The sequence below is a fragment of the Hemitrygon akajei genome, unplaced genomic scaffold, assembly GCF_048418815.1.
Source record: "Hemitrygon akajei unplaced genomic scaffold, sHemAka1.3 Scf000082, whole genome shotgun sequence".
Taxonomy (NCBI): Eukaryota; Metazoa; Chordata; class Chondrichthyes; order Myliobatiformes; family Dasyatidae; genus Hemitrygon; species Hemitrygon akajei.
In genome coordinates, this window is record NW_027331968.1 from 1,415,098 (window position 1) to 1,441,800 (window position 26,703).

The window sequence follows — 26,703 nt, forward strand, 5'->3', positions numbered from 1 at the left end:
TCTCACACTGTAGCAGAGACTGACAGATACAGAATGAAACCCACCCTCTCACACTGTTGCAGAGACTGACAGATACAGAATGAAACCCACACTCTCACACTGTAACAGAGACTGATAGATACAGAATGAAATACATTTTCTCACACTGAACCAGAAAGTGACACATACAGAAGGCCACACTCTCAATCTGTACCAGGGTCCGATATCTACAAAATGAACCCCGCACTCTCACGTTGCACCGGAGACAGGTGGGTATAAAATGAACCACACTTGAACATTATACCGGTGACAATCAAGTCCAGATTTAAACCAGCACTCTGAAATTACCCGATTGAATATCTCCCGTTGGTTCCTTGTCTCTACACTGCTGTCGTTCTCTCTGACTAGTTCTTTATTGCATGTGACATGCATATAAACTCTCTCTTCATTTTCAGCTTGCAGCCTGCTGCAATAATGAATACTTTGCTCTCCGGTAGACTGAGCAATTGCGCTATATTCTCCCAACTCACTATTCATTTTCTTTCTCTAGGTTTTGCAACATGGTAGTGCGGCTGTTTATATATCTCTTCTGTTTCCTCGATCCTTTTATCAATGCTACGATCGGTCGTAAAATACCCTGGTTAACGGGTTCAGTGGGGGAAGAGAAGGAAATGGACAGGGGAATAGGCAAATAATTTAATACAGGACCTAGCGTTTATTTGGATGTGTGTGTGTGTGTGTGTGTGTGTGTGTGTGTGTGTGTGTGTGTGTGTGTGTGTGTGTGTGTGTGTGTGTGTGTGTGTGTGTGTGTGTGTGTGTGTGTGTGTGTGTGTGTGTATGTGTGTGTGTGTTTCATTCATTTCTACAAGGGCACCTCGGAGGGACTGACAAGGACACGGGTATTTTTATTTAAAAGCAGCAGATGAAGACCTCTGTGTACCGAGTGGAATCTATACTTGACAGATAATATTCTGTTCAATGCTGCCTGTATTTTCACCAGTAACATACGTGTGGATGGTTGCGCTCATAACCAACAGTCAATGGACTTATCAGCCCATTATATTCCTTTCTTTTCTTTTTCAACCTTTTTATTATGGTTATTAATATCAACAAAACAAAATTGATACATAGATAATGGGACTACAAACATACACATTTCAACTGAACATGAAAGAATACATAAGCAATGATTATATTATAAATGAGTATTCCCAAATCATGGACGATACAATATACAAATAAACAAGGCAAACCTAGGTAACTCCTAATTATTATTTAAAAAAAGAAAAAAGAAAAAAAATATGCAAAAAAACTAATCTAATAATCTAATAACTAATAAGGAAAAAAAACAAAAAAAGAAAAAGAAAAAAAGAAAAAATGGAAAAAAAGGCTGTTTATAATATCTCACAAGAATACATAATCATCAGTGTCGTCAACTCCGATCCTCTCAACATAAATAAGATTAAAGCTGGAAAATCCAATAAGCTTGGAACAGGGTCATATTACATCATATGAAAATATTGAATAAATGGTCTCCATATCTTTTCAAATTTAATAGAAGTATCGAATACACCACTTCTAATTTTTTCTAAATTTAAACGTAACATAGTTTGAGAAAGCCAATGAGATACAGTGGGAGGATTAATTTCCTTCCAATTCAACAAAATAGATCTTCTAGCCATCAAAGTAAGAAATGCAATCATTCGACAGGCGGAAGGAGATAAATGAATTGAGTCCATCATCGGTAAACCAAAAATTGCGGTAATAGGATGGGGTTGTAAATCAATGTTCAATACCGCAGAGATAATATCAAAAATATCTTTCCAATATTTTTTCAAAAGCGGACATGACCAGAACATAAGAGTTAAAGATGCAATTTCAAATTGACATCTATCACAAATAGGGTTTATATAAGAATACAAATGAACTAATTTACCTTGGACATATGGGCCCTATGTACGACCTTAAATTGTATTAATGAATGTTTGGCACATATAGATGATGTATTAACTAATTGAAGAATTCTATCCCAATTCTCAATAGGAATAATAAGATTAAGCTCTCTTTTCCAATCATTTTTGGTCTTATCAAGGGGCTCTGAACGTATCTTCATAATTATATTATAAAGTTGTGATATAAGCCCTTTTTGAAAAGGGTTTAATTCAAACAAACTCTCCAAAATATCTGAAGACACAAAATTTGGAAACGTAGGAAGTACCGTACTTAAAAAATCCCTAACCTGTAAATATCTAAAAAAATGAAATCTAGGCAAATTAAATTTATTAGATAATTGCTCAAAAGACATTAAACAATTGTCCGAAAATAAATCAGAAAATCTTAATAAACCCTTAATTTTCCAAGCCAAAAAAGCTTGATCTATAATTGAAGGGTGGAAAAAACAATTAGATACAATAGGAATATTTAAAACGAATTGAGTCAACCCGAAAAATTTCCAAAATTGAAACCATATACGTCAGGTATATTTAACTATCGGGTTGTCAATTCGTTTCGGCAATTTAGAAAGAGCAAAAGGGAGAGAAGTCCCTAAGATAGAACCCAAAGCATAACCTGGTTCCGATATAATTTCCAAACTCACCCAATGAGGACCAAAAGGACCATCCCAGTCTTTCAACCAACATAACAAATATCTAATATTAACTGCCCAATAATAAAATCTGAAATTAGGTAATGCCAACCCACCTTCCTTCTTTGTCTTCTGTAAGTATATTTTACCTAACCTGGGATTTTTATTCTGCCATATATATGAGGAAATTTTTGAATCAACATTAGTAAAAAAGGATTTCGGAATAAAAATTGGTACCGCTTGAAAAATGTATAAAAACAGGTAAAATAACCGTCTTAATAGCATTAATCCTACCTATCAGAGATAAAGATAAGGGTGACCACTTAGTAAACAAGCCTTTAATCTGATCAATTAAGGGTAGAAAATTAAACCTAAGTAATTCTTTATGGTTTTTGGTGATTTTAATCCCTAAGTAAATAAAAGTGTCATTAACTAATTTAAAAGGTAAATTACCATAGCTTGGGACCTGTCTATTCAAAGGAAACAATTCACTCTTATTAAGATTTAACTTATACCCAGAAAACTCACTAAATTGAGCCAACAATGATAGAACTGCTGGAATAGATTTCTCAGTGTTAGAATTGAATAATAATAAATCATCTGCATACAAAGATACCTTATGAATATCTGTCCCACGATTAATACCCGAAATATCCTGTGATTCTCTGATGGCAATTGCCAAAGGTTCAAAAGCAATGTTAAATAGTAATGGGCTAAGAGGACAACCTTGTCTAGTGCCCCGAAATAAACGAAAGAAGGGAGATCTTTGATTATTAGTAAACACTGAGGCTACTGGAGTGTGATAAATCAGTTTAATCCAAGAAATGAATGTCGGACTAAAATTAAACTTCTCCAACACATAAAATAAGTTAGGCCATTCAACTCTATCAAATGCTTTCTCCGCATCTAATGAAATAACACATTCTGAAGTACTATGTGAAGGAGTATAAACAATATTCAGTAATCTCCTAACATTGAAAAAAGAATAGCGATTTTTAATAAAACCGGTTTGATCTTCCGAAATAATTTGGGGTAATACCTTCTCCAGCCTGGAAGCCAGTAACTTGGAAATGATCTTGGAGTCCACATTCAATAAAGATATTGGTCTATAAGATGCACAGTCAGTAGGGTCTTTATCTTTCTTCAGATTTAAAGAAATAGTAGCTCTATAAAAAGATTGTGGCAAATTCCCCAATCTAATTGCTTCTTCAAAAACCCTGCATAACCAAGGAGAGAGAGTAGCGGAAAAACATTTTAAAAATTCTACTGTATACCCATCTGGACCAGGTGCTTTCCCAGAATTCATTGAGGAAATAACCCCTTTAATTTCTGCGTCCGTAATCGGAGTATCTAATACTGAAAGATCATCGGATGATAATTTTGGAAAATTCAATTTCCCAAGAAAATCACACATGGTATTATGATCCTGAGGGAATTCAGATTGATACAGGGAGGTATAAAAGCCTTGAAATGACTTATTTATCTCATCATGGTTAACTGTCAAATCCCCATTCTGCTGACGAATCTTAGTGATTTGACGTTTAACCAAAACATTCTTCAGCTGACTAGCTAACAGTTTACCCGATTTATCACTATGTATATAAAAATCAGATCTGGTTTTCTTTAATTGATTTTCAATCGGAGATGGAAGTAATAAACTATGTTCCATTTGAAGTTCAACCCTTTGTTTGTAAAGCTCCCTACTAGGGGTGTCGAATATTTCTTGTCAATCTCTTAATTTTATCAACCAATAAAAGAATTTCCTTCTTAATGCGTTTTCTCAGACCAACAGAGTAAGAGATAATCTGTCCACGTATATACGCTTTAAAAGTGTCCCAAATTGTTCCGCAAGAGATATCATCCGTGGAATTAGTTGAAAAGAAGAAATCGATCTGCTCCTTCATAAATTTAATAAAGTCCGGATCTTGCAATAGGGTAGAGTCAAATCGCCATTGTCTAGCACTTGAAGCTATATCCGTAAATTTAATAGAAAGTTTTAATGGAGCGTGGTCAGAGATAGCTATAATATCATAATTACAACCAATTACCGATGGAATAAAACAAGAGTCAATAAAAAAATAATAAATTCTCGAATAGGAATGATAAACATGTGAGAAAAAAGAAAACTCTTTGTCGTTAGGATGCCGAAATCTCCAAATATCAAAAACTCCATTATCAGTCAAAAAGGAGTTAATACAAGTGGCCGACTTATTGGGTAATGTCTGAATAGATTTAGATTGATCCATCAAATGATTTAAACAACAATTAAAGTCACCACCCATTATTAACTTATATTCATTTAGATTAGGTAAAGAAGTAAATAAGGACTTAAAAATCAGGACAATCCACATTTGGGGCATAAACATTAACCATAGCAACCTTTTTATTACACAGTAAACCCGTAATTAACAAAAATCTACCATTCGGATCCGAAAGGATATCATGTTGAACGAATGCAATAGAGGAGTCAATGAAAATTGAAACTCCCTTAACTTTGGCATTCGAATTCGAATGATACTGTTGACCCCACCAAGACCTAAAAAAACGATATTTATCCTCCTTCCTCACATGAGTTTCTTGTACAAAAATGATATGAGCATTAAGTCTTTGGAATACTTTGAAAATCTTCTTTCGTTTAATCGGATGGTTTAAACCATTAGTATTCCAAGACACAAAATTAATGGTTTGAGCCATGCTTCTAAAGTCAACCCTTTGGTATAGAAAGGGTTAACCAAATTATAACCTCATGCACCCGGAAGTGACGACATCGCAGACATATTTGTAGTTCAAAAACAGCCCAAATGAAAAAACTAAAACAAACTGGTAAAAGAAAAATAAAATTGGAAAACAGACCATCCCCCACCCCCACAAAAAAAAGAAAAAAAGCCAAAATATGGCTAGTAAAAGGAATAAATTAGACTAAATCTACCCCCATATCAGCGGAAGAACACTCCGTATATCAAGGATATATATAAAAAAACCACCCCAACTTTAAAAATTATAATCAGAATACTAAATTCCACGCTTCTTAATATACTTAGTTGTAAAAAAAAAGAATATAATCACTGAAAGCTTATCAATCGGGTTATAACCCAAACAAATCAAGAAATATTTAAACTATGATAAGCGATGCATTATAGGAAGAAGACGAGAAAAGAAAAAATAACGCCATTTTAAACAAAACCAAGAATATTTTTCCACAAAAAACCACTATCTTAATAATTAAAAAAAAATCCCTTCGAAAGGTTAAAAATATACCTTCAAGGGAACAGAAATAATAGTCAAAACTATAGTTGTAATGGTTAAAGTGTATAAAACAGAGCGATTTATATAACGAAAACACACTTTAGCTTAAATATAAAGTAAAGGATAAACCTACACCAATAACCAGAGACTAACTCTGGTTTGAGGAATCGAAAACCATCTTACACGATCAGAATCACTCATTTATTAGAGAGTAGTGTCTATAGCAGTACGGAAGTTCTCCTCCAGATACTTTCTCGCTTCAGATGTAGAAAGGAAAACCTGGCGTGGAGCATTCGACGGAGAGATTCTAAGCTTCGCCGGGTATAAGAGCGCAGGTTTTAGATGTTTCTCATAACATTCAGACATCAGAGGTTTAAAAAGAAGCCTTTTTTTCATAACTCCAGGACTAAAATCTTCAACCAAACGGAAGTAGTAATCTTGAAATTTAATCATCCCAGCCCTCCGAGCCTCACGAATAAGTTGTTCCTTGTCGTGTCCATAGTGAAACCGGACAATTACAACCGGGGGTTTAGCTGGAGCACCCGGTGAACGACGCCAAATTCTATGTGCTCGATCAAGTAACGGGGGGTTCTCTGGGAAAACCGACGGGAACACATCTTTTAAAAGTTGAGCAAAATATTTCGAAGGATCGCCTTTTTCTATGCCGTCTGGGAGACCAAGTATACGTAGGTTCTGTCTTCTGGACCGATTCTCAAAGTCGACACTCTTGGCTTTAAGTGTTTCCACCAGTTTAATGGTCGAAATTAAATCCTGTTGCAATTTTTCAATAGTCAAATCTCGTTTCCGAGCTTCTTCTTGCAGAGACGCAATAAGAACTTGCTGCTGGTTAATTACTGAATCCGTCTTAAGATATAATCTTGAAAGGCCTTTATATCTTGTTTAAAAACTTCTTGTAGTTCATCGAATTTTTTATCCAAAACCTCCATAAACAGTTCATAAGTTAACTCAGTGCGTTGCGGTTGAGCTTGCTTCTTTCCATTACCGTTCGGGTTACGCCCCGGTTCTCGTCCTTTGGATCTAAGAGCCATTTCTGTTTGCATATCTTCAAAAATTCACAATAAACTCTTAACGATAAGCCCAAGAAAATAGCAAGAATCTTTTGGTGTAGGTAAAAATAAGTTGGATAAGGGTGATCAAAGGTTTAAAAAAGTAAAGGTAATGGAGCGAATCTAAAACAGTACTCACTCCATGAGCGTCTCCCGCTGAATCTCTACCAGCATTTTGTGTGTGTTGCTTGAATTTACAGCATTAGCTGATTTCCTCGTGTTTACAGTACTCCAAGTGGGGTCTGAACAGGGTCCTATATGGCTGCAATGTTACCTGTCGGTTCCTAAATTCAATACCACGATTGATTAAGGCTAATACACCTTACGCCTTCTTAACCACTGAGTCAAACAATGCAACTTTAAGCGTCCTGTAGACTCGGACGCGGACCCCAAGATCCCTCTGACCCTCCACACTGCCAACAGTCATTAATGCTATATTCTGCTATCATATTTGACCTACCAAAATGAACCACCTCACATTTATCTGGATTTAATTCCATCTGCCACTCCTCGGCCCAGTTTTGCATCCTATCAATGTCCTGCTATAACCTCTGGCATCCCTCCACAACAACTCCAACCTTAGTGATATCAGCAAACTTGCTAACCCATCCCTCGACTTCCTCATCCAGGTCATTTATAAAAATCACGAAGAGTAGGGATCCCAGAACAAATCCCTGAGGCACCCCGCTGGGGACAGACCTCCATGCAGAATATGAACCAGCTACAACCACTCTTTGACTTCTGTGGGCAAGCCAGTTCTGGATCGACAAATCAATGTCCCCTTGAATCTCATGCCTCCTTACTTTCTCAGTAAGCCTTGTATGGCGTACCTTATCAAATGCCTTGTTGAAATCCATATACACTACATCTACTGCTCTTCCTTCATCAATGTGTTTAGAAAAGCTTACAAAAGGTTCAGAGAGGTAGGTAATGTTAGAGACCTAGAAGATTATAAGGCTAATAGGAATGAGCTTAAGAACGAATTAGGAGAGCCAAAAGGGGTCATGAGAAGGCCTTGGCGGACTGGATTAAAGAAAACCCCAAGGCATTCTGCAAGTATGTGAAGAGTAAGAGGATAAGATGTGAATGAATAGAACCTATCAAGTGTGACAGTGGTAGAGTGTGTATGGAACCGGAGGAAATAGTCGAGATACTTAATGAATACTTTACTTCAGTATTCACTATGGAAGAGGGTCTTCGTGATTGTAGTGATCAAAAGCTCCAGCATATCCTCTTTCCTAATATCTAAATGCTCAAGCTTTTCAGTCTGGCGCAAGTCATCACTACAATCACTGAGGTTGATGTTCTGGACTAGGACTCGGACCCCAAGATCCCTCTGATCCTCCATACTGCCAAGTCTTACCATTAATACTATATTCTGCCATCATATTTGACCTAACAAAGTGAACCACTTCACACTTATTTGGGTTGATCTCCATCTGCCACTTCTCAGCCCAGTTTTGCATCCTATCAATGTCCCATTGTAACCTCTGACAGCCCCCCACACTATCCACAGCACCCCCAACCTTTGTGTCATCATCAAATTTACTAACCCATCCCTCCACTTCCTCATCCAGGTCATTTATAAAAATCACAAAGACTTGGGGTCCCAAAACAGATCCTTGAGGCATTCCACTGGTCAACGGCCTCCATGCAGAATATGACCCGTCTACAACCACTCTTTGCCTTCTGCGGGCAAGCCAGTTCTTGATCCACAAAGCAATATCCCCCTGGATCCCATGCCTCCTTACTTACTAAATAAGCCTTGCATGGGGTACCTATCAAATGCCTTGCTGAAATCCATATACACTACATCTACTGCTCTACATTCATCAATATGTTTAGTCACATCCTCAAAAAAATTCAATCGGGCTCGTAAGGCACGACCCGCTTTTGACAAAGCCGTGCTGACTATTCCCAATCATATTATTCCTCTCCAAATGTTCATAAATCCTGCGTCTCAAGATCATCTCCATCAACTTACCAACCACTGAGATAAGGCTCACTGGTCTATAATTTCCAGGTCTATCTTTAATCCCTTTCTTGAATAAAGGAACAACATTCGCAACTCTTCAATCCTCTGGAACCTCTCCCGTCCCTACTAATGATACAAAGGTCATCGTCAGAGGCTCAGCAATCTCCTCTCTCGCCTCTTACAGTATCCTGGGGTACTTTCCATCCGGGCCCGGCGACTTATCCAACTTAATGTTTTCCAAAAGCTCCAGCACATCCTTTTTCTTAATATCTACATGCTCAAGTTTTTCAACCTGCTGCAAGTCGTCACTATTATCACCAAGAGCCTTTTCCATAGTGAATACTGAAGTAAAGTATTCATTAAGTAACTCTGCTATTTTCTCCGGTTCCATACACATTTTCCCACTGTCACATTTGATAGGTCTTATTCTTTCACATCTTATCCTCCTGCTCTTCACATACTTGTAGAATTGGTTGGGATTTTCCTTTATCCTGCCCGTCAAGGCCTTCTCATGGCCCCTTCAGGTTCTCCTAAATTCCTTCATAAGCTGCTTCCTGTTAGCCTTATAATCTACTAGATCCCTAACATTAACTAGCTCGCTGAGCCTTTCGTAAATTCTTCTTTTCATCTTGACCAGGTTTATTACAGCCTTTTAACACCACGGTTCCTGCACTGTACCATAACTTCCCTGTCTCATTCGAACGTTCCTATGCAGAACTTCACACAAATATTCCCTGAACATTTGCCACATTTCTTCCATACTTTTCCTTGAGAACATCTGTTTCCAATTTGAGCTTCCAATTTTCCTGCCTGATAGCCTCATAATTCCCCTTAGTCCAATTGAACGCTTTTCTGACTTGTCTGTTCCAATCTCTCTCCAAAGCTATGGTAAAAGAGATAGAATTATGATCACTATCTTCAAAATACTCTCCCACTGAGAGATCGGATAGTTGACCAGGTTTATTTCCCAATACCAAATCAAGTACAGCCTCTCCTCTTGTAGGCTTATCTACATATTGTTTCAAGAAACCTTCCTGAGCACACCTAATAAAATCTACCCGATCTATACCCTTTGCTGTAGGGAGATACCAATCAATATTTGGGAAATTAAAAACTCCCAATACGACAACTCTGTTATTATTACACCTTTCCAGGATCTGTATCCCTATCTACTCCTCCATATACCTGTTACTATTGAGCGGCCTATAAAAACACCCAGTAAAGTTATTGACCCCTTCCTGTTCCTAATCGCCACCCACAGAGACTCCGTAGAAAATCCCTTCATGACTTCTACCTTTCCTGCAGCCGGGACACTATCTCTGATCAACAGTGCCACGCCCCCACCTCTTTTGCCTCCCTCCCTGTCCTTCCTGAAACATGTAAACACTTGAAGTAACTATTCCTGTCCCTGAGCCATCCAGATCTCTGTAATGGCCACCACATCATATCTCCAAGTACTGATCCACGCTGTGAGCTCATCCGCTTTATACGTAACACTCCTTGCGTTAAAATATACATCTCAAACCTTCGGTCCCTTCTCTATTACCTACCTATCCTCCTTCACACTCTGTCTCCTATCTTTCTCTATTTGAAAGCCAGACGCCTCTTCCCCTCTTCCCCAGTTTGGCACCTGAGAACATTTTTATCACACAAAAACCTTTGATTTCTGTCCATACAAGCAGTTCTCGCAAGAACCTTTATCCTCCTCCACCTCACCATCTGTTCTAACACTCTGGTTCCCCTCCCCCTGCAAATCTAGATTAAAAACCGCCAGAGCAGCACTGGCTAACCTACCCGCAAGGATGTTATTCCCCTTCCTGTTCAGGTGTAAACCGTCCCGTCGGAACAGGTCCCACCTTCCCTGGAAGGAAGCCCAATTGGCCAGAATCATTAAGCCCTCCCTCCTGCTCCATCGCCTTAGCCACGTATTTAGCTGTATTATCTTCCTATTTCTAGCCTCACTAGCACGTGGCACGAGGAACAATCCTGAGATTGCAACCCTGGAGATCCTGTCCTTCAACTTTGTACCTAACACCCTAAACTCTCTTTGCAGGACCTCCTCCTTCTTCCTATCCACGTCATTGGTCCCTACATGGACAACATCCGGCTGCTCACCCTCCCTTTTGAGAATACTGAAAACTCGATCCGAGATATCGTGGACCCTGGCACCAGGAAGGCAACAGACCATCGGAGATTCTCGATCTCTCCCACAGAACCTCTTATCTGTCCCCCTAACTATCGTATCCCCTATCACTACTGCTCTCCTCTTTTCCCTCCTTCCTTTCTGCGCTGAGTGTCTAATCTCGGTGCCAGAAACGCGGCCACTACAACTTGTCCCTGGTAGGTCGGCTCCACCAACAGTATCCAAAACGATATACTTATTGTTGATGGGAACAGCCACAGTGGTGCTCTGCTCTTCCTGTCTATTCCCCTTCCCGCTCCTGAGTCATCCAGCTAGCTGCCTCCTGACTTTTAGGGGTGACTATCTCTCTGAAACTCCTGTCTATTTCTGTCTCTGCCTCGCAAATGATCAGAAGTTCATCCAGGTCCAGCCCCAGTTCCCTAACTCGGTTTGTGAGGAGCTGCGACTGGATGCACCTTTTACATGTGTAGTCATCAGGGACAATTGAGCTCGCCCTGACTTCCTAAATACTGCAAACGGAGCACTCGACTGCTCTAACTGCTGCCTCCATTACCTACTCCTAAGCTAATTAGATTAATTAAAGGACTTTACCCAGCCTTACCTCACTGGGAGCAAGCTCGTCCTCAGCCTCTGCTCACTCATTCCCACTGTCACAGCGGTATATTCATACAGCGACGAGTATCTCTCAGACTCACTCTCTCAGGAGTATATAAATAAACTGATCAGTGTCTCTCAGTCCTCCTCTCACAGGGACATATTTATACACTCAACACGTACAAACAAGCTGGATGAACTCAGCAGGTTGGGCAGCATCCGTTGAAATGAGCAGTCAACGTTTCGGGTCGAGACCATTCATCAGGACTGAAGAACGAGGGGGCAGGGGCCCTATAAAGAAGGTGCGGGAGGGTGGAAGGTTCCAGGTGAAAAGCCAATCAGAGGAAAGATCAAGAGGTGGGGGAGGGGAAGCAGGAAGGGGATAGGCAGGAGAGGTGAAGAAGGAATGTCAGAGGAAAGCACTATGGGTAGTAGAAGAAAGCAGAATCATGAGAGAGATGATAAGCAGCTAGAAGAGGAGGCACAGTGAAAGTGGGATGGGGGACGGGAGAGGGAGGGCTCTCGGTCCAGTCTCTCAGGGTCATATCCACACACTGGCCTGTGTCTCTCGCTCTCACTATATCCATAAACTGGCCTGTTTCTCTCAGCCCCACTCTCTCAGGGGTACTCAATAGTTTGGAGTATTTTACCCATGAACCACTGTGCCGAATCCATTACTTCTTGTAGGATTTTCGTTTCAATTCCATTGCTGTTTCCGTAGCGAGCCGTGATGTAGCCAGTCAACACAGTCTGTACTACACACCAGATTTCTGAAAGAGTAGCTAAAGAAATCGCAGAGGCATTACTGGTGTCCTTTGTGAACTACTTGAATCTGAAATGGTTCCTGTGGATTGGAAATTACACGTCACGCCACTCCTTGAGAAGGGAGGGAGGCAACAATAGGAAAGTGTAGGCCAATTAGTCTTACTTCATGGTTAGGAAACTGTTGGAGTATGAGGTGTCCGGATACATGAAAAAGTAGGGCAAAGTCTGCATAAGTTCCGTAATGGGAAACCTGTTGCAATTTTTTGAGAATGTAACAATCAGCATCAACAAAGGAGAGTCAGTGGGTATGGTTTACTTGATTTTCAGAGGGTTTTTGACAAGGTGCTGCACATGAGGCTACTTAATGAGATAAGGGCTGGTTGATTTTCAGGAAAGATGCAACCATGGAGAGTTTACAAAACTAGTTAGTCTGTAATTAACTCTGGTGACCCCATCAGAGGAAAGACATCGAGGTTTTGCGGAGGATACAGCCGGCGCTAACCAGGATGCCTCCTGGATTAGAAAGCATGCACTATACTGAGAGTTTTGACAAACAGGGGTTGTCGTCTCAGGAGCGGGAGAGGCTAAGAGTAGATCTGCTGAATTTTATACAATTTATGAGGGACATTGATATACCAGAAAGACAGTATTTTCCCCACGGTTGAAATGTCAAATAACAGAGGGCACATTTTAAAGGTGAGATGGGGGTAATTCCAAAGGACATGTGAGGTGCAGGGTTTTTTTTTACACAGACTGCTGGTGTGAGGTGGTGGTAGAGGCAGATTCATTGGGAACCTTTAAGAGATGTTAAAATAGGCAAGGTTACGGCATGGAAAAAGGTTTCGGGGGATATTTTATTTCTACAAAAAGATGCATGTGTCTGGAAGCACTGCGGAGATTGGTGATTGAGGCAGATACATTCAAAACATTTAAGGGACTATCAGATAGGCAAAGGGATGGCAGAAAAGACAGGGTTTAGGCTGTGTCGTGTTTAAGACGTGGGCAGAGTTTGGGAGCGCGGGGCGGACGGGAAGAAAGCGCGGTAGCGAGAGCGAGGAAAGAGTGGGGGCGGGAACAATGAAAATGTGAGGGGGGCAGGGGCGAGGAAAGCGCGGGATCAGCGTAGGTGCTGTGGGGGTTACGTGATCCTGGGTAGCAAACCTCCCTCCGCCTCAGCTGTGCCTCTGCGAGAAGCTCTGGATCGCTGTGGGTGATGGGGTTCCCGAGCAAACTCAAATCAAGTCCAACACAAATCAAATTACAGCAGTTTATTGATTTCATCATAATAATAGTCATCCGTTAGTCTCATGAGACCATGGATTTGCGCCTTGGAAGGTTTCTTTTCCAGGGTTTTTTGATGGGAGACCAGGCTGCAAGCCGTCCCCTCTCCACGCCACCGATGTTGTCCAAGGGAAGGGCACTAGGCCCCGGTGCCACAGAGCAATGTGTTAACTGCGTTGCTCAAGGACACCAACACGCTGCCTCAGCGGAGGCTCGAAACAGTGACCTTCAGGTTACTAGTCCGATGCCTTGTCCACTAGGCCCCGGTGCCACAGAGCAATGTGTTAAGTACGTTGCTCAAGGACACCAACACGCTGCCTCAGCGGAGGCTCGAAACAGTGACCTTCAGTTTACTAGTCCCATGCCTTGTCCACTAGGCCACGCGCCAACACACATGACAAATGTAAATGTAAATTAAACAACGTGTAACCTGCTAACTTGCGGAAATAAATAAGCTGTTCCTGATTCACTCAGATTCACACACAATTAACTGACCATTGACAACGAGTAACAGATTGAATAACCAGTCCCGTTTCTCACCATCACTCCGCTTCAGGAAACCGATGATTATAAAATCACATCTCAGGACAGTGTCGGAGATCGCTGCAGTTCCAGGGTCGCTACCAAGGTATTTATCCATTTATTATCATGACGTCGGCCAGACTTCTAAATGTATTGTCCTCAGCATAGTGAGCAAAAGTGTTCTCTCTCAGGATATTCCCACCCCAGACACTGGTGTCCCAGACTGTGCCCCGCCTCTTCTATCTGTGTATTTCCCCAAGGCCTCACTTAAATGAACTCTCGGACCGGGACATCCAGCAGAAATAGTGCCGCTGGTCACAAAGCGGAATTACATGCCTGCGGTAACATCTCCAACATCAGAGAGTGCTTGGTTGGAAACGTGACCCGTTAGAACCATTGGGAATTAAACCTGAAGCATTGTCGTTAAAGGGGATGGTGAGGAATCGACCAAAATGTCCCCATCCCTTGGGTGGGGTTGTTCATTCATTCAGATGTTCACAAGTTCACTGTCAGTCCAGGTCTGAGTTCCTGCAGAGACTTCAGTTCCATCTCCCCAGTCTCACTGAAGTGATTTCTCCACAGCCTGAAACAGAGGGAAGAATACAGGGAAATAAACAAATAATACAACAGTGACTCTAACAGCGGGCTGGGGTTAATATTTCAGCAACGCTGACAAACAAATATCACTGGTGAACCCGCGGATCCACTGATATTTTATCACACTGAGCATTAACAAGAATACTCACTCAATATAAGCCAGACTTGGGACGGCCAGTATTAGGTGACGGAGAGCAGGGACAGATCGGTCCGTAAGCGAGTTTAATCTCAGGTCCAGCTCCGTCAGTGATTGGTTTCCACTGAGAGCCGAGACAAGATCCTCGGCACCAGAATCCGTGAGACCAACTTTCCACAGCCTGGAGATGAGAGAAAGTGAGGGTGAAGGACACAGAGAGACAGGACACAATACAAATCCCTAGTGCTTATCTGTAACACAATTACTGATCATATCAATGTCAAATGTCAGACTCGCAGTGACTGTAAACACAAACTCCCACAGTCTAGTACTTACCACAGTTTCTGTATTTTACACTCCGGGTTTCCAAGAGCCTCAGCCATCAGTTTCACTCCTGAATCTCCCAGTTTATTAGTACTCAGGTTCAACTCTGTAAGTGTACAGTTTGCACTGAGAGTGGAGGCGAGATCCTCGGCACCAGACCCTGTGAGGCCAACATCGTTCAGCCTGGGGTTGAGAGAGAGTGAGAGTGAAGGACACACAGACAGGAGACATCGGAAATCCCCAGTGTTTATCAGTAACACAATTACTGATCAGCTTGATGTTCAATTTCTGACACCAAGTGACTGTAAACACAATCTCCAACAGTCTGGTACTTACCGCAGTTTCTGTATTTTACACTCCGGGTTCCTCAGAGCCGTAGACACCAGTTTCACTCCTGAATCTCCCAGGTCATTACCCCCAAGTCTAAACACAAAGAGAAAAACTAATGAACAAAGAGATTGAAACCGTGGGTATGAGGGAATATCTGTCATTCGGATATTTCTAGAAACATGAAGCGCTTCAGTATATCACTGATTGGGATTCCCACTACTGTCAAATTTCACTACGGAATGCCAATAATTTACTGTCAATGTGACTCTGTAATTTCCCATATTCTGTCTCCTTCCCCAACAGTTAGAATAGTGTTCCTGATGTGAGAATGTCGGAAGGGCCAGGGTTGAAGGGTGAGAGATCGTCCCTCCGAGAGGAAGAATTGCGGGTGGGAAAATCTCCATGGGAGATGCGCGCAGAGACCCGCACCACAGGAAAAGTGCTGGGAAAAATGGTCCCCACAGGAGGAAGGGGAACGAGGAACAGGGATCCCCATAGGGTGATGGGGAAAGAGGAAGAGTGATCCCGAGAGGATGAAGGGAGATGGGGAAGAGAGATCCCACAGGATGAAGGAGGTGAGGAACAGTGACTCTACACAACAGGAATGGAAATGGGGAAGAGAGACTCCAGAGGAGAAAGCGGAATGCGGAAGAGAGATTCCTATTGGAGGGATGGGGATGGGCAAGAGAGAACCCCGCAGGACGAAGGGAATGAGCAAGGGAGAACCCAACAGAGGAAAGGGGATGGGGAAGTGATCCCCACAGGAGGAAGGGAATGAGCAAGGGAGAACCCGACAGAGGAAAGGGGATGGGGAAGTGATCCCGACAGGAGGAAGGGAATGAGCAAGGGAGAATCTGACAGAGGAAGCAGGATGGGGAAGTGATCCCCACAGGAGGAAGGGAATGAGCAAGGGAGAATCTGACAGAGGAAGCGGGATGGGGAAGTGATCCCCACAGGAGGAAGGGAATGAGCAAGGGAGAACCCGACAGAGGAAAGGGGATGGGGAAGTGATCCCCACAGGAGGAAGGGAATGAGCAAGTGAGAACCTGACAGAGGAAGGGGGATGGGAAGTGAACCACACAGGAGGAAGGGAATGAGCAAGGGAGAACCCGACAGAGGAAGGGGGATGGGGAAGTGATCCCGACAGGAGGAAGGGAATTAGCAAGGGAGAACCCGACAGATGAAAGAGGGATGGGAAAGTGATCCCGACAGGAGGAAGGGAATGCGCAAGGGAGAACCCGACAGAGGAAGGGGGATAGGGAAGTGATCCCGACAGGAGGAAGGGAATGAGCAAGGGAGAACCCGACAGAGGAAAGGGGATGGGAAGTGATCCCAACAGGAGGAAGGGAATAAGCAAGGGAGAACCTGACAGAGGAAGGGGGATGGGGAAGTTATCGCGACAGGAGGAAGGGAATGAGCAAGGGAGAACCCGACAGAGGAAGGGGGATGGGGAAGTGATCCCGACAGGAGGAAGGGAATGAGCAAGGGAGAACCTGACACAGGAAGGGGGATGGGGAAGTAATCCACACAGGACGAAGGGAATGAGCAAGTGAGAACCGGACAGAGGAAGGGGACGGAGAAGTGATCCCCACAGGAAGAAGGGAATGAGCAAGGGAGAACCTGACAGAGGAAGGGGGATAGGGAAGTGATCCCGACAGGAGGAAGGGAATGAGCAAGTGAGAACCTGACAGAGGAAGGGGGATGGGGAAGTGATCCCCACAGGAGGAAGGAAATGAGCAAGGGAGAACCTGACAGAGGAAGGGGGATAGGGAAGTGATCCCGACAGGTGGAAGGGAAAGAGCAAGGGAGAACCCGACCGAGGAAAGGGGGATGGGGAAGTGATCCCCACAGGAGTAAGGGAATGAGCAAGGGAGAACCCGACAGAGGAAGGGGGATGGGAAGTGATCCCCACAGGAGGAAGGGAATGAGCAAGGGAGAACCCGACAGAGGAAGGGGGATAGGGAAGTGATCCCCACAGGAGGAAGGGAATGAGTAAGGGAGAACCCGACAGAGGAAGGGGGATGGGGAAGTGATCCCCACAGGAGGAAGGGAATGAGCAAGGGAGAACCCGACAGAGGAAAGGGGATGGGGAAGTGATCCCCACAGGAGGAAGGGAATGAGCAAGGGAGAACCTGACAGAGGAAGGGGGATGGGAAGTGATCGCGACAGGAGGAAGGGAATGAGCAAGGGAGAACCCGACAGAGGAAGGGGGATGGGGAAGTGATCCCCACAGGAGGAAGGGAATGAGCAAGGGAGAACCTGACAGAGGAAGGGGGATGGGAAGTGATCGCGACAGGAGGAAGGGAATGAGCAAGGGAGAACCTGACACAGGAAAGGGGATGGGGAAGTGATCCCCACAGGAGGAAGGGAATGAGCAAGGGAGAACCCGACAGAGGAAAGGGGATGGGGAAGTGATCCCCACAGGAGGATGGGAATGAGCAAGTGAGAACCTGACAGAGGAAGGGGGATGGGAAGTGAAACACACAGGAGGAAGGGAATGAGTAAGGGAGAACCTGACAGAGGAAGGAGGATGGGAAGTGAACCACAGGAGGAAGGGAATGAGCAAGGGAGAACCCGACAGAGGAAGGGTGATGGGGAAGTGATCCCGACATGAGGAAGGGAATGCGCAAGGGAGAACCCGACAGAGGAAGGGGGATAGGGAAGTGATCCCGACAGGAGGAAGGGAATGAGCAAGGGTGAACCTGACAGAGGAAAGGGGGATGGGGAAGTGATCCCGACAGGAGGAAGGGAATGAGCAAGGGGGAACACTACAGAGGAAGGGGGATAGGGAAGTGATCCCCAAAGAAGGAAGGGAATGAGCAAGGGAGAACCCGACAGAGGAAAGGGGGATGGGGAAGTGATCCCCACAGGAGTAAGGGAATGAGCAAGGGAGAACCCGACAAAGGAAGGGGGATGGGGAAGTGATCCCCACAGGATGAAGGGAATGAGCAAGGGAGAACCCGACAGAGAAAAGGGGATGGGGAAGTGATCCCCACAGGAGGAAGGGAATGAGCAAGGGAGAAACTGACACAGGAAGGGGGATGGGGAAGTTATCCCTACAGGAGGAAGGGAATGAGCAAGGGAGAACCTGACAGAGGAAGGGGGATAGGGAAGTGATCCCGACAGGAGGAAGGGAATGAGCAAGGGAGAACCCGACAGAGGAAAGGGGGATGGGGAAGTGATCCCCACAGGATTAAAGGAATGAGCAAGGGCGAACCCGACAGAGTAAGGGGGATGGGGAAGTGATCCCCACAGGAGGAAGGGAATGAGCAAGGGAGAATCTGACACAGGAAGGGGGATGGGGAAGTGATCCCGACAGGAGGAAGGGAATGAGCAAGGGAGAACCCGACAGAGGAAGGGGGATAGGGAAGTGATCGCCACAGGAGGAAGGGAATGAGCAAGGGAGAACCCGACAGAGGAAAGCGGATGGGGAAGTGATCCCCACAGGAGGAAGGGAATGAGCAAGGGAGAACCCGACAGAGGAAAGGGGATGGGGAAGTGATCCCCACAGGTGGAAGGAAATGAGCAAGGGAGAACCCGACAGTGGAAGGGGGATGGGGAAGTGATCGCCACAGGAGGAAGGGAATGAGCAAGGGAGAACCCGACAGAGGAAAGGGGATGGGAAGTGATCGCGACAGGAGGAAGGGAATGAGCAAGGGAGAACCCGACAGAGGAAGGGGAAGGGGAAGTGATCCCCACAGGAGGAAGGGAATGAGCAAGGGAGAACCCGACAGAGGAAAGGGGATAGGGAAGTGATCCCCACAGGTGGAAGGAAATGAGCAAGGGAGAACCCGACAGTGGAAGGGGGATGGGGAAGTGATCCCCACAGGAGGAAGGGAATTAGCAAGGGTTAACCCGACAGAAGAAAGGGGATGGGGAAGTGATCCCGACAGGAAGAAGGAGTTAGGGAATAAAGATCCCACTGGAGGAACGAGATGGGGAAGGCAGATCGAAAAATGGGGAGAGGAAATTGAGATCCCTTCGGAGGAAGGAGATTCGAGAAGAGTTCCCACAAGGGTAATGGGGGTGGAGATTAGAAATATCACAAGGGGAGGCGGACGGGGAAGAGAGCTGACAACAGGAAGGGGATGTTGAAGAGAGATCCCCACAGAGGGAAGGGAGAGGATGAAGAGAGACCATCCACAGGGGAAATGGGGTGGGGAAGAGAGACCCGACAGAAGGATAGGGAGAAATGAATGCACAGGAGGAATGGACTTATGCAGAGAGATCGCACAGTGGGAATGGAAGTGTGCACAGAGATACCACAGGAGTATAGTGTTGAGAAAAGTTGGTCCCACAAGAGGAGCTGATGCAGAAGTAGTTCCTCGGGAGAGATTGGTCTAAACTGAGGTCCACAATCAGAAGAAAAGATGCCCACTTGGTGACTGGGTATCGGGGATTGAGAAAAGTCACACAGGTGGAGTGATGGAGATAGTCTCTCACAGGGAAGGGCAGAGGAGGACAAACTCACAGCAGCATTTCTAAAGCTCTCACTGGGAAAGACAGCTCACACTCTCTTGTCAATGTGAAAATGGTGGGAAGTTCCTACACACCCGCTTACAGTTTGTGTCGGTCTAGTTGTCATTAACATTGAGAAGGAACAATGTCAATGGACGTGTCACAGGGAGCGAGAAACACGGCCAATCCTGTGATTTACTACCATTAAGCGAATGGATGTTGTTCGTGATCTGATGGAGTCTCCAATTCCCATCACAAAGAACCACAGAACCTTCCTGTCCCTGTGGAATTACTGACCAGTCCCCTGGTCATTTGTCACAAATTTTCGCATTCTGATTTACTCCGATTTTACCCAATTTCCTTCGCATTGAAACAACACAATGGAACAGTTTCACATTTCAGAGTGAGACAGAAATCTGGTTACCTCAACTCCTGGCACTTGTACAGCCCAGATCCCAGCCGCTGTATTCCTTCAAAGTGAATGCGGCAGTTCCAAAAATCAAGGTGTTTTATTGTAACACAGAATCCGATGACATTAGACAGGACCGCGCAGTCAATCGGGGACAGTTGCATTTCACTGAATGAAAGTTTTTTCACAGATCCCAGTGCGGCCTGAGCCAGTCCACGATTCTGAGACTCAAACAGATAGTGCAATGTGTTCAGGAGGTTCCTTGTATCATCTTCACCAGCAGAGATATTTATCTGGTGTATAACCGCCTCCTTCACCCAGTCAATCACGCGGCAGGTTGTCTGATGAGGAAATGGACCCAGAAACTCCTCCAGGCCCCGAACTGTCATTGGGTTGGAGAGTCCAGCAACAAAACGGAGAAATACCTCAAATCGCCCATCTGTGGCATTGTGGGCTCCAGTGAGGAATTTCGGGATATCCCCGGGATGTGGATTCAGGAATAGTGCGACTGCAGCTGCAAACTCTTGGATGGTGAGGTGTGGGAATGTGTACACCACACACCGGGCAGAATCCTCTCTCTCCAAAAGCTCCATCAGGAACCCGGACAGGAACTGGGAAGGCTGCAGGTTGTAGTTCATCAAATCTCCATCTGTAAACACAATCGTCTTCTCGGACACTCCTCTGAAGGCCATCTGACCAACCCTGAGTAACACATCACGGGGGTTCTCAATCTCACGGCTGTGGTTTCTCAGGATGTTGTAAATATAGTAGGAATATATTTGGGTGATGGACTTGGGAACTCGCTGTGGGTCCCTGACTCTTTGTGTGAAGAAGGGGCCCAGTGCCAGAGCAAGGATCCAGCAGTAGGAGGGGTTGTAGCTCATGGTGTACAGGATCTCGTTCTCCTTCACATGTCTGAAAACAGCTGCCGCCACCGTCTGATCTTCAAAATACCTGAAGAAATATTCCTTCCGTTCCTCACCAGAAAATCCCAGGATTTCAGCCCGGATACTGATCTCAGCCTTTTCCAATAAATGTAACGCAGTGGGGCGGGTGGTCACCAGCACTGAACACCCTGGGAGCAGCTTGCCCTGGATTAAATTGTACACAATGTCCGACACTTCACACCACCACTCGGGATCTGGGCACTGGTGCTTGGGTTCTGTATCTCTCCGACTGTCAGCAAAATCGATTCTGTGTTTGAATTCATTCAAACCATCGAATATAAACAGCAATCCCTGTGGGTTCTTCCAGACCTCTCTCAGGATATTCCCAAAGTAAGGATACTGATGCAGAATCAGTTCCTTCAGATTTATTCTGCCGTCAATGGAGTTTAAATCCCGGAATTTGAAACTGAAGACAAACTGGAATTGTTGGTATATTTTCCCCATGACCCAGTCATAAACAATCTTTTGTACCATTGTTGTTTTCCCGATCCCCGGGACTCCGGCCACTGCTGCTGAACTCCCAGATTCAGAGTTACTCCGGGAAAAGCTGCTCTGGAACAAATGATCCGTCGTGATTTTCTCCAGCTCTCTGCAGAATTGCTGTTCTCTCCACTCCTCGTGGTCTCTGCCTCTTGCTAGCAGCTCGTGTTCCACCAGTCTCCGATCTCGAACAGTGGAAATGACTGTGAGTTCAGCGTATCGATCAACCAGCTGGAAAACCTTCACCTTCTCCCTCAGCAGGATCGTGTTCACTCTCAGTGTTTCAGTTTGTGCCCGCAGAGTCTCCTTGTGTTTCTGTTGAACATCTTCCATGGGAACAGACAGTGGACAAACTGTTAGATGCCTCAACTCAGAACTCAGTATTTAAGCACACAAGAGTTAGCTCACAGCTATTGTATTAATTGGATTCATCAATGGATGTTCGTACAGTAGAGTAAATTTGATTAACAGACCCCTGACTGGCCAGAGAGGCCTGGTCTAGATAAATATCAGATTATCACATTTCCACATTAATTGTGTTGTGAAGGTGAGTATTTCCCTGGTAGTTTACTGACCCCGACTGTCCCGTACTGGACACCCTCTCACTACAGCCACAGTTATCATTGTTCCGCTGGAAGGAACGTCTATTCCCCAGTGCTGATATGGTGCGTGGGGAGATGGAGAAAAGGGTAGTGGGTATTCTGTCAAAGGAGAATCACAGCTCCCCCTCCCACCATTACTGATCCAGCGTACAAAGTGTATTTGTTGATCAGCACGTGCACTGTGGGTGGGTGATTGGGGGAGAAAATGTCAATGTCTTGTTCAGGAGATTGAGACAGTCAACATTTTGACACAAAACACAGACAATTCACCCCTTCCATCATCACAGACGCTGCTCAGCTCACTGAGTTCTTCCAGAAAATGGTTTGACACGGCGGATCTGCAGTGTCCTGTCTCTGAAAGAGTATGTGTTGCAAATACTCAACAGATTCAAGATTCAAGATACGCAATTGTAAAGGAGAAGGAAATAATTATTATTCCGGATCTGATGCAGCACAAAAACTCAGATAAAGAACGCAATGAAAAACACAATAAACATGAATGCACTCGATACAGGAGTCACTCTGAAACCAGGTGGTCTTGACAGACAATTTTCAAACCGTGCTGGGGGTAGGTGGGGTTGTTGGTTGTGGAGGGGTGGCTTAGTCATTGGAGGTGTTGATCAGTCTTACTGCTTGAGGAAACTAACCGATTTTAAGTCTGGTGGTCCTGCTGTGGATGCTACGTAGCTTCCTCCCTCATGGGAGAGGGGCAAACAGCCCACAGGCAGGATAGGTGGGATCCTTCCTGAAGCTCCTGTCCCTTTTCCGGAGCTTTCTTTTTATACGTCCCTGATGGAAGATAGGCTGGGGGTGCCGGTGATGCGTTGGGCAATTTTGACTACCGGTTGTAGAGCCTTCCAGTCCAGCACAGTTATGCAGTATGCTGGCTTGCCCTCTGCAGCACAGCTGTAGAAGGACGGGAAGTGTAGATGTGAGTACAGGTCAGACAACGTCTGTGGAAAGGGGAGAAAGGGGAGATGCTACTGGTCTGTGATGTTAAATACAAGTTTGAAAACCATGCCGTTTACAGGTCGGGTGGTGAAGAGAGCATGAGACTGAGGAATTTCAATAGCAGGTGGTTCAGAATTTCAGCTGTCACAGGACCTGCATAGAACACAGAACAGCACAGGAATAAGCCCTTCGGCCCACAACGTTTGTGCCAGCATGATGCCACATTAAACTGTGATGTTTAAACATTCTCCTCATTTCGATAACAGTCTGCACTATTATTCCTTTTACCAAAATGCACTGTCATACATTTTCCAACACAATATTCCATCTGCCATATTTTGCCCATTCTTCCAATTTGTTTAAGTCTTGCTGCAATCGCATTGCTTCCTCAGCACTAACTACCCCTTCACCTATCTTAGTATCATCAACAAAGTTTGCCACAAAGCCATCAATTCCATTATCTAAATCATTGACAAACAATGTGAAAAGTTGCGGTCCCAATACTGATCCCTGAGGAAAATCATTAGTCACCGGCAGCAAAACAAAAAAGGTTCATTTTATTCCCACTTCCTGCTTCCTGCCTGCCATCCATTTTGCTATCCATGCCAGTAACATTCCTGTAACGCTATCGGATTTTATCTTATTAAGCAGCCTTAATATCATGTATGGCAACATATCAAACACCTTCTGAAAATCCAAGTACATGACATCCACTGCCTCTCCTGTGTCCACCTTATTTGGAGTTTACTCAATCAACTCTAGCAAATTCGTAAAGCACGATTTCCCTTCATATAAACTATGCTGACTTTGACTTATTTTATCATTAGGCTCCAAATACCTCGAAACTTGAACATTAATAATTGTATTGAATAGAATTGACTATATTTCTTACATCCTTCACATACATGAGGAGTAAAAATCTTTACATTACGTCTCCATCTGAATGTGCAATGTGCAATCATAGTAATTTAAAATAATATACAGACTCCAACAGTTTCCCAATCACTTATGTTAGGCTAACTGGCCTATAATTTCACAAACAAGAGGAAATCTGCAGATGCTGGAAATCCAAGCAACACACACAAAATGCCGGAGTAATTCAGCAGGCCAGGCAGCATCTATGGAACAGTTCACGTTTCGGGACGAGATCCTTCGGCAAGACCAGAGACAAAAAGCTGAAGAGTAGTTTTGAAAGGTGGGGGTGGGTGGAGGAGAGAGACACATACCAGGCGATAGGTGAAACGTGGAGGGGAAGGGATGACACAAAGAGCTAGGAAGTTGATTCTTGACAGGCAGACGGCCCTGGAAGATAGAAAAGGTTGGGGGGGGGGGTGTGCACCAGAGGGAGGCGATGACAGGGAAGGAGATAACGTGAGAAGTACGAGTGCATGGGGAACGGTGAAGGGGGAGAGCAACCTTTACTGGAAGTTTGAGAAATCGATGTTCATGCCATCAGGTTGGAGGCTACTCAAACGGAACACAAGGTGTTGTTCCTCCAACCTGAGTGTGGCCTTATCCCGACATTGGAGGAGGCCATGGACTGACGTATCAGAATGGGAATGGGAAGTGGAAATAAAATGGGTGGCCACAGGGAGATCCCGCCTGTTCTGGCGGACAGAGCATAGATGCTCGGTGAAACGGTCTCTCAATCTACGTGGGGTCTCACCGAAATACAAGAGGCCACTCCGAGATCAACTACGCGTCCCTCTGGTGCTCTCTCCAGCCCCTTTCTCCTTTCTTCCATGGCCTTCTGACTCTTTCACTAACCAACTTCCTAGCTCTTTGCTCATCCCTCCCCCTCCAAATTTCATATATCGCCTGGCGGTTCTCTCTCCCCTCCCACCCCACCCTCCACCTTTCAAACCAACTCCTCAGCGTTTTTTTTCCTCCAGTCCCACCGGATGTTCTCGGCCCGAAATGTTAACTGTACTTTCTCCATAGATGCTGCCTGGTCTGCTGAGTCTCTCCATCATTTTCTGTGTGTTCCCCGATAATTTCAATTCTTTTGCCTTCATCCCTTCTTTATGCTTTTTATGTTTTTTGTTGCCTTTTACTAGATTTTCAAAGCTTCCCAATCAACTAACTTCCCACTCACTTTTGCTACATTACATTGCATATCCTTTTCTTTTGTGCAGTACCTAGTTGCCTCCTAAGGGTTCAATTACATTAATCTCCCTGATAAGATCTGGTCTCACAGTGTGACAGGACCCCGTCAGGGGTATGTGCAGTCTCATACTGTGTCAGGACACTGCCATATGTATGTGAGGTCTCACAGTGGGTTATGACCCTAAAGGGGGTGTGTGGGGTCTCACAGTGTTTCAGGACCAGCGTGTAGAGGAGGTTTACAAGGATACAAGGATGTTGCCTGGATTGGAGGGCATACTTGATGAGAATAGGTTAAGTGAACTTGTGATAGAGCAACAGAGGATGATAGCTGACCTTATAGAGTTGTACAAGATGATGACAGGCATTGATCATGTGGATAACAAGAGACTCTTTCCCGGAGCTGAAATGGCTAACACAAGGAGGCATAGTTTTAAGGTGCTTAGAATTAGTTAGAAGGGAGAGGTCAGGGGTAGGTTTTTCCACACAGATTGGTGGGTGCATCGAATACACTGAGAGCGACATTTGCAGAAGCAGATACAATAGGGTATTTTAAGAGACTCTTAAATAGGTACATGGAGCTTCGAAAAAACAGAGGGCTATGCAGTAGAGAAGTTCTTGGCAGTTTCTAGAGTAGGTTATATGGTCGGCACAACTTTGTGGGCCGAAGGGCCTGTAATGTATTGTAGATTTCTATTTTTTTTTTTGTTGAGGTCAAATTGGATCTACTGTGATTCAGTGTTGTAAAACAATAAAACATGAAAACTGCCAAGGGAGTGAATGGCATGCTGGCCTTTATAACAAGAGGAATTGAGTATAGGAATAAAGAGGTCCTTCTGCAGCTGTACAGGGCCCTGGTGAGACCCCACCTGGAGTACTGTGTGCAGTTTTGGTCTCCAAATTTGAGGAAGGACATTCTTGCTATTGAGGGAGTGCAGCGTAGGTTCACAAGGTTAATTCCCGGAATGGCGGGACTGTCATATCTTGAAAGATTGGAGCGACTGGGCTTGTATACACTGGAATTTAGAAGGATGAGAGGGGATCTGATTGAAACATATAAAATTATTAAGGGATTGGACACGCTGGAGGCTGGAAGCATGTTCCCGCTGATGGGTGAGTCCAGAACTAGAGGCCACAGTTTAAGAATAAGGGGTAGGCCATTTAGAAGTGATATGCGGAAAAACTTTTTCACCCAGAGAGTGGTGGATAT

At 44.5% G+C, this 26,703-nt stretch overlaps 1 protein-coding gene across 2 annotated transcripts in view; it reads right to left on the minus strand.

Moving 5' to 3' along the window:
• Positions 1–13,606: 13,606 nt before the first annotated feature.
• The window catches only part of LOC140722632 (NACHT, LRR and PYD domains-containing protein 3-like), a 31,801-nt gene continuing 18,704 nt past the window's right edge, over positions 13,607–26,703 (minus strand). For both annotated transcript variants that reach the window (XM_073037337.1, XM_073037336.1), the window contains exons 7-11: positions 20,426–22,163; positions 15,550–15,636; positions 15,226–15,396; positions 14,903–15,070; positions 13,607–14,739 (exon numbers count right to left, since the gene is read on the minus strand). In XM_073037337.1, the coding sequence (XP_072893438.1) occupies positions 14,652–14,739; positions 14,903–15,070; positions 15,226–15,396; positions 15,550–15,636; positions 20,426–22,163 (2,252 nt within the window). In that variant the 3' untranslated portion in view covers positions 13,607–14,651. The remainder of the gene's footprint in view (positions 14,740–14,902; positions 15,071–15,225; positions 15,397–15,549; positions 15,637–20,425; positions 22,164–26,703) is intronic.